The sequence below is a fragment of the Bison bison genome, unplaced genomic scaffold (genome assembly GCF_000754665.1).
Source record: "Bison bison bison isolate TAMUID 2011002044 unplaced genomic scaffold, Bison_UMD1.0 scf7180017864474, whole genome shotgun sequence".
Classification (NCBI taxonomy): Eukaryota; Metazoa; Chordata; class Mammalia; order Artiodactyla; family Bovidae; genus Bison; species Bison bison.
The window spans coordinates 2,019,022-2,028,309 of NW_011495035.1; the positions used below are offsets into that span (position 1 = coordinate 2,019,022).

At 44.0% G+C, this 9,288-nt stretch overlaps 1 protein-coding gene across 3 annotated transcripts in view; it reads right to left on the minus strand.

Moving 5' to 3' along the window:
• FOXP1 (forkhead box P1) overlaps window positions 1–9,288 on the minus strand; it is a 738,073-nt gene that overhangs the window by 36,324 nt on the left and 692,461 nt on the right. For all 3 annotated transcript variants that reach the window (XM_010861997.1, XM_010861996.1, XM_010861998.1), the window contains one exon: window positions 7,951–8,038. In XM_010861997.1, coding sequence (XP_010860299.1) covers window positions 7,951–8,038 — 88 coding nt within the window. The remainder of the gene's footprint in view (window positions 1–7,950; window positions 8,039–9,288) is intronic.

A 9,288-nucleotide genomic window follows, 5' to 3' on the forward strand; every position in this document is an offset into this window, starting at 1 on the left:
CTAGTGGTTACCAGTGGAGAGAAGGGAAGGGGGAGGGGCAGTAACGGGAAGGAGGAGAAATTAAATTTTTCTACCAAACTGAGTATTTACCAAATAGCTATCTTCCAGCCACTCTATCGAGCGGTGGTCATTCACAGACCTTCACAACTCGGCCTTGAAGGCCAACTCGGGCTCTCAGCGGGTAGGCAACCTACGGCTCATTTCACCCCAATTGAAGAATTTCCCAACTTTTATTGTATTCTGTCACCATCTTAACATTCCTCACGTGTTATTATTAAAGACTCTCTTGACATTTCAAGCAGACGCACTCGGATACTCTGTCATAGTCTAGGAATTCTAATGCTCCCCGAGTAAAGCAGGATTTTAAATTATGAAAAAGAATCGTCTTGGTTTTCCAAGGGGAGACGAGGAAGGGAGACACGCAGAGACCCTCCCTCCTTTTCCTCGGCCCCTGTCGGAGCAGTGGTGCCACGAAGCTCTGATGCTGTTAGCATCTCTCTGTTCCCACCACCCTTCGAGCTTGTTCAGAGAGTCAGGATGCTGGGGAGTCCCAGTTGTGAGGCGCTGTCCTGAGTACCGCTTCAAAGGGGGTTAGAAAGGCCCAAAGGGCATCAGAGACAGGTAACATACGGGCCAACGTCCCGGAAGTTGGTGTGATCACAAACAGCCCTGCTGATGGCGGAGGGATCACATGAGTCCCCACGGTGGCGCGTCTGTGTGAGGCCGATTGTCTCCCTCCGCTGTTGCAGCCTGTGCACTCCCTTCCATTTTCTTGGAGCGCACAGTTCCTGGGGTGGATGGATTTGGACACCTTCCACGTGGGCCCAGCATCACCGAGCTCCAGCCCAGGCTCCGCCTACCACGAACTTCTCGGGGAGAAAGCTCGTTGAGGCAGAAGAGAGCGCGGCCCCACTGGCCGTGTTTCCAAACCCTTGATCTGCAAGGCCTGGGTGTATGCAGAGAACCTGGCGGGGTGGAGCGAAGTTAAAACCTACTACTTCAAAATGTCTCTCTGGCATGCAGATTATTATTTTGAGCTTAAAAGAATCATGGCCCCAAAGACTCGGAAACTCTGACCTTCCTTTGCCTAAAAGAATTGCAAGGGCCTGTCAGAACAGAGCTAGCACTAGCGGATCTGCACAGAGTACAGGCCAGGAGGTGGGGGGTGGGCAACTCTGCAGGGCCCTGAGGTCAGAGTCCACTCTGCGCCCCACTGTCTCTCTGTGGTCACACAACATTTATTTACTGACTTTTCCATTCCCCTGTGAACTGCCCTTCTCCCCTTTGAATTTCCAAAGCCCTATTCCCAACACCCTCTTTTGTCTTTAGCTGAAGATGGTATTCACCGCGAGGGTTTGGACCATTCTGATAGGTGACTCAGTTTTCCTGGGTCTCTCCCATGTATACCATCTTGCTAAACTTTTGCTTGATTTTCTCCTCTTTCTTTCTCTCCTATCAACTGAATTCTTAGACCAGGCAGAAGAACTTAAAAGGGTAGAGGAAAGTGTTCTCCTCCCTAACAGAGCCCTGATGACCCCGGGTACAAAGCCATCCAACAGCACTGAGCAAGAAAGGAAGACAGATGCCCATCACCTTTGAACAAGTTAGATCTTCTACACCTCAGTTTCTTCATCTTTGGGGGGCCGGGGGGCATTATGCTGACTCTCAGAGGACGATCACCATCCACTTAGAAACACCTTCTCAAACAGCAAGAAGAAATATTACATTGAACATGCTCATTAAGTGTGAGACACATACTGACTAGAGTCTCCCTTTAAAACATGACCCTTGGGGTGAAAGAAACACGGTTTTGAATTGGGGGCTGTGGGGATTCAACGAACCTGAGGGTAAATTCACTAGGACAGTGTCTTGGCTATAGAGTAGGGGCTTGATAAACATTCTTTCAAATGGTTTTCGAGCTCCTTAATGCAACAAGCAGAACATGGGCATACTAGATATTTTCTACAGCCAATGGATTCAAACAGATCATGAGGGTAACCAACTCATCCCAGTTTGCTCAGGACTCTCCCCGTTCTGAAACAGAAGACCCCAAGTCTCAGGAACCCCCAAGTCCCAGGAAAGCAAACTGCAGCGACTGGTCACCATCACATCCTGTTAACAGAGAGATTAATTTTACAAAGAACCCAACATCCCTCCACTCTCAGTCTCCCTCACCCCACAACCTAGGCACATCCCTCAAGTGGCTCCTGCGACCTGGAACGTCCTTGCCAGGCTCTTCACTGACCCCTCCACGGTGACTCCCCCACCTCAAACTCTGCCTGGAGGGCAGTTACAGACCTAGCAGTCTTACCCGCTCTGCATTATAGGAAGGAGGAAGCCGCTATACTTATCTGTATCCAGGGCTTGGAATACACCAGGTGCCTGATAAACAGTGACTGCATGGAATCAAATGAGTCGTGGATAACAGGTCCACATCCCTCCACCCCCACCCCTGCCAGGGCCAAGCAGATCTTCCCCAGCAGCTGGGTGGCTCCTATGCTCCTTGCTTGCTTTCAATATTCACTTTAAAGGGTCTTGGGGCTGAGGGGTTGTAGGAAACTTGTCCTGGGTCCTGCGCCTGACACATGCGGAGCCCTGGACACGATGAACAGGCCAAACCTTCAAGGCTTCTTTTTTCTTTCTTTCCAAGCCCGTCTTTATACACCAAAGAGGATGAGCTAATGACTGAGCAAGGTTACATGGTCACAAAGCAGAATTAAATTGAATAAATAAATAAATTAAATAAATATAAAAAATAAATATGTATTGATACCATGAACGTCTCAGCTTTCTAAGACAGATTAAGTCCATCCGCAGACTTCTTTTTTTCCCATTGTCTGTTAAATCAGATGCCATTCCCTTTTCCCAAAATGGAATTCTGACCCGGCCACTGAGATATCTTTTGTGTGATCTTATCGCCAACTGAACGATTGAGAAAGCTCACAAGCGTCTCCCTCCCAGGCGAATGAACCCAGATAATGGGATGAGTACGGATTTAAATCCAGGGGACAGTAGGTGCTCAACTCTCAGAAGGAACCTTTGGGTGCTTCTGTACAGCCCTGGCCGTGGCGCTGGGGGTGGGCAACCAGACACTCATCATGTTCCCACCTCTGGCGTCCTTGCCCTGTGGGGCAGGGAGCTGGACATTTCATGACCCACATAAGACCACACATACGGATTGTGGGGATTTTTCCTCCTCCAGTCCTAACTCATTTCCATGACTGCCTATTGTCCAGAAAAATCTGTCAACAGAGAACATCTAACAGATGCAATCTTAAAATACATTCCCTGACCTCAAAAAGGACATTCCCTGTCCTCGATCCAAATGACTTCTATGGTGTCCATCTGTCTTCATGCTAGGCGCCCAAGTGTCCAGGGTAGGACCTCATGTAATTTCTCGGCTTCCTGGTAACAGCTGAGGTTAATCCCCATCCAGTCCATTGATAAATGTCAAAAAATTACAACTGCCTTTGTAATAATGAAATGAACTCAGAAATATTCAAAAAGAATTTGAATACCCACTAAGATGTCTTTTTGACACCCTCTTCCCTCAGTGAAACCAGTAACAGGGTGTAACATAAGAACTGAATTAACCATCATTTCACCGTCAACAAGTTCTACGTAAAAAGCCCACTAAGAGAACGTGCAGTATATATTTTGATATCTTCCAATAAAAACACACACAGGACAGATGCCTCTCACCCACAGTGCTGCACAGATAGGTCTAAATTCGACTCCATAATCCAACATCCCAATTTCTGCTTGGTGGCTTGAACTCTGCCGTGAGAATCTTAAAGGCTTCTCCATTTGGCTCAAATGCAGATAACACCAGGAAGGGAAAGCAGCCCCGCCTCTATCCCCTGAGGCAAGCGAGGTGATCTTTTTAAAAAACTGAATCGAATTCTTTTATGGAGGTTTGACTGCAGGTAAGAAACACCAAGACCTCCTGTTTGGGGTCAGAGTTGAGGTTTCTGGGGTTTAGATTTGGGGTCTGGCAAGCTACACGGGACAGCACTCCAGGGCTTTCCCTGGTTTTGGTCACATCTGGGACTGATGCTGCCCTCGCAAATTCTTCAGTGCAATCCTTTCACAGTGATTCTCCAGGGTAGACATAATGAACCTCTGGTGATCTCTACTCTAAGATCCAATTTGAGCTTATTGGGTTTGTTTTTCCAATGGGGGCACACGTGTGACCTTGCCCCCAGAGTAAACGCCAGAGGCCTCAGTACTGCTCTGCTGAGAGAATCCGGGCGGGCTGTCTCCTCCTCTTCTGAGTGATTGCCCTTTGGGAATATGCTCAGGTCTGGATTGCTCTTTCCTGTTGTGCTCAGAGGTGCAAACAGTTTTCAAATTCAAGTTAATACGCGGTAATTGTGTAATAGACTTTGAGATAACTTGGAAATTCAGGTATTTCCTGGACCAGGAAATGCTTTAAGGGAAACAGAAATAGCCCTCTTAGGTCAGTATGTGCAGAGCACCCCTCTACAGAGCAGATACATCATGCTGAGCAGAGGGGGTGTGTGTAGCAGGGGCCAATGTCAATGGGAAACAAGACAGAAAGGTTGCTGAGACACAGAGCACCTCTTCACACACTCCTGCTGCTGCACAGACGTCGCTTCCCCAGTACCTCAGACTCTACGGGCACAACATTAGCCACTTACAAATCCAGACATGGTGCATCAAGTGGCAAATGGCGTAGCACAAACACGGAAATACAAATATCAGAGAAACAGGAAACCTCAAATGAGTGGCTGTGAGTCTAACTGTTTTCTACACCAAACTCTGTGCAATCCAAATATTGTCCGCCTAATCGTTGATAAGGGCGTCGGGCGTGGGTTCCTTCAGTACTAAAAACTGCTAACATTTTCTTGTGTATTTCATTAGATTAAATAATCACTGTTTGGGTATGGCCCTAATCTTTCACTGAAGTCTTCTGAGCATGTTTCTGGAGTTTTCAAAAATGCATTACTGAGAGCAAGCACTACCCAGTGAATCAACAGTGCCACTGGAGACTTACTTACAATCTATTTTTTTTTTCCCTAGAATTTAAGAACCAGGAGGACAGCCCCATCTATCTGCCTCATTCTTTCACTCCTTGGTGGCTCCAACAAGGTTCTTCCACAGTATAGGCTTGGGGTGATGTCTGCTAAATGCATAAGTAGATAAATGGATGGATGGATGAATACCCCTCAGCTAGCTCTCCAGGACCACCAACAGCAGCAAGGACTGGCATGTAAAGCTGCCCTCCGGGGAACCTGACCAATATGGTGACACTGGTTTTACACACCAAGGGGAAGAAGAATGAAGTAAAAGGGGTGAGCTGGCCCTTAGGAAGCCAGGAACCTATGAGGACAAGTTGCTAAGAATGTGATGCCAGTTGTTTTTTTGATTCTCTAGACTAAGGATTACTTAGGAAACTTTTTCTGCAAGGACCAGCCAGAGAGTAAACATTTTCAGGTTTAGGGATTTTCAGCTTTTAGGCCATAGGGATTCTGTTGCGATTACTCAACTTTTCTGTTGTACAGCAAAAGCAGCCACACATAATGCATAATCAAAGGGCATGGCCATGTTCCAATACAACCTTACACACGGACGCTGAGATCTGAATTTCATGTAGTTCATTCTTCTTGTGAATCTTACCTCCCTCGCCCCAACTATTCAAAATGCAAAAACCTGTCTTAGCTCATCAGATGTGGCCCAGGGGCTGCAGTTCTCTGTCATCCTTCTAGCAATCCTCACAAGCTTGGAAGAAATGGAACTCTTCAGAACCAGCCCTGCCAACTTCCATTAAAGCAAAGGTGTTCAAAAAATATCATAAGGAATATCACAGGTAACTACCAACAGTAACTTGCAGAAAGATGAGCATCTCTGATTCTTATTAAAAGCTGAAAAACCTGCCTTGGGTTTGAGGTGGGACTGGAGGATGAAGGGACATCTATGAATAAACGAAATCCGCAAAGAATCTAAGAACCATCATATAGGTCTGTACCATTGCCAGGCCACATTCACCAAAACAAAACATTAATGCTACCAGGAGATAACCATCTGACTTACTGATCATCTAACTCCTTTCCTTCTCCCAACTGCTGCTTTTGGATAATGAGGGATAATGGGTAAAAGGTTAGTTAATCGTGGCCTTGCACTCAAAATCTGCAGTCTGGAATGCCAACTTAGGCGAACCATGACAGCTCTGTTCAATAATTTATTCTGGCTGATCATTAAGAATTTCATCAATTAAATACATAAATGCAAGAATCTGGACCACTTTATAAAAACACCACCACCACTGAACATGTAAGTTCAGGAAGCAACAGCCATAGTGCTGGTCCTATTCAATCCAGCCCTTCAGGGGCTTCCCATGCTTTAATCACAAGTGAGCTCTGGGAGTGAGATAAATACACTCCTTCTTTCCTTCTCAGTAAGCATGTTGAATTTAAATATGTTTCCAAAGACTTATCTAAGAATTTGGGGGGGGGGGAGGGGAGGTTTACAATGTGCCCTTTGCCTGGATAAATACCCCACTGTCCTAGTAAGTTCATATCTATAGTCTGAATGCAAAAATACTTAAAATAACTTTCAACACATACTAACTAAAAAAAAAATTAATAATAAGTGATCCATCATAACTAATTAAAAAAAAATTCTTTCTATCCTGGAAAGTCACAACAAAAAGTTTTAAGTGTGTTTTGGCTGATTTTTCTCTGCAACTATTTGAAGCTATAAATGACTTAACTCAGTAAAATTCCAGATGTAATTATCTACTGTACTTAGCCCAGGGCTCTTCACATATATCTCGGCATTGCTGTCTTGCATACAAAATAGGCTTTTCAATGGCTGGTAACAATATAATGTACAACATTGTTTTAATTTCCCCGAGTCGGCTAACCTCTTGCCTACACTAAACCATCCAGAGGAAGAAGCCACAGTGAGTCATCAAGCACTCAAAAGCATTTTGGAACTCGGCTGCATAAATGGGGTTTGTAGGGTCAGCCTTGTGCAATTGTACATTTTAATAATATCCATTTCTGACCCAATTTTTACTTTTAGAAACTAATTTTCTATTAATTATACCAAGGAGGGAACGACTGCTAAAACATGGTGCTTCATCAACAAGTTACATCAGGAAGTAGAACTCACGTTTAAAATGCACCCCAACCAAATGTGATCCACAGGAAAATCTGCACAAGTTAATTTTCTGTAATCATAAAATATGTTCTACATGGCCCAGTGGATTCCCAAACACATGATTCTCTCCCTCTCTCTATATAAATGGTATGCACATGATATATATTGTATGTACCTAAATATACATTTGTATGTATGTGTGGATGTGTGTACGTATTTAAAATGTATAATGAACTCTCAGTTGTTCTCAGTGATGGAGAGACAAGGGGGACAATGAAAGATGATGCATAAATCCACATATACTTTTCATTTTAACTTTGGCAAACAGGCTTGCATGTGTACTGGCTTGCCCCGTGTTGCCCACACTCATGTTCTCTCTCGCTCGCTCTCCATTCATTCACTCCCCACATCTCTCCCCAGCTTGTCTTCCTAACTTCGGGTTAATAGTATTAGCAACAGTGGGGGCTCAGACCAACAACAGATAACCAGTAAACTTAAAAAGGAAAAGAGAGAAGGGAGGTCAAGTGAGAGAGAGATGGAAAAGCTAAAAAGCAGTGGCTGAGGCTTGGCGGCATACACAGAGATGCACAGAACTGTGAGATGTCTGAGCAGCAGTGTCCAAGAATGAACTGAAGCTGAACCTTCCCAAAGAGGAAAATAAATAAAATACAATAACATAAAAGAAGATCAAAGAAAAGAAAGGACAACATCAGATTTTGAACCTTCCATTCAATAATGAGTACACAGGAACTCATTACAGAGCACTACAGAAATTTGGAAGTGGAGGAATACTGAGGTAATATCAAAAATAAATGTGGTTTTTACCTGTAGCTCTAACTGCTGTACAACCTGCATTTGTACTCTACATTGGGCTGTACTTCTATCGTCCAGCGCATGCTCACTGTTGAGATGTCTGCAACAATACATAGAAAATCATTAAGTGAAATGGAGAAACAAAAAAGGAAAATTTAAGTTACCAGGATGTTCACGCATCTCCTAGGTCTAGTTTACATTCCTGCAGAGGGGCTGCCCTCTTCCATCCCCACCACTGCAAACTGTTGTTACGTATCACTGAGCACAGGGTCAGCAGCAAATAAAGGCTTCCAGGGAGAAGTTGTGTGGGGCTGCTGGAGATAACCACTTATGCATAAATAACGAAATTTACGAAATTAAGTCGAGGCTGCCATTCAAGACCACCTCAATGGGTAGACATCTGAGACAGGGCCCACGAGGTATTTCAAAACAGTCTAATTTATATGGGTCTGAATATGAGCATTTGTTCACAAGAAAACTGATTTCACATCACTGATGACACATTCTTATATTGAAATGCATAAACATGAATGTCAGAGACAGCAAGGGGTGGAAAAGCAACTTTAAACGTATGAAATCTGCAACATGAACCTATACATGCAAATCATGTACCAATGGGGGGAGGGGGGCGGGCGGGAAGGATGCAGACAACTATTGCAAAGGAAAACTCTGCCTGGGTTCTTGACTGTGGTCTGGATATCCAGTTTACAGATGGTTCAGACCATACGCTGAGGATGCCTGTTCTGTGGTCCTTTTACTATTTACTAGAGTTTCCAACGGGAAAATGGCTAAAAACCTGAAATTTCAATGAGTTTTACCATACACAGGAGCTCTGGTAATCAAAGGGTTGAATCAAAGCCTAAAATCTGAAAACTAAAAACCGCTGTATCCATTTTACTTAGTCTTCTTATGAATGCTGCTTAATTATGTAAAAAGATGTTTGCCTCATTCTACTATCAACATTTTCATGATATTTAGGCCCTCAACACAACCTGGATCTAAGATAAAATTACTGAAAACCTTAATAACAACAGCAACAAAAACAGGAATAGTTGATTTTTAAGACTTTAAGGTGATACTCTGTTTTCAGTTGCTTTTTCCAAATGTGGTTTACATAAGCCATTGAGAGCCCATATTTGTACCTGTTCAAAATGGCTAAGTAAACCAAATGATCACCCTGAGCATTTAACTGGTAAAGTGAAGCCTTACTCCTTGGTAAGCACATCCCCTCCTGTTTAATAATACTCAAAATGTGCCTATTTTATGACCTCCAGGTACTTGGAATGACTTTTACCTTAAAAACAAAATGAATACAAATTCTGCTTTTCTTCCTACTTATGTATCCTCCCC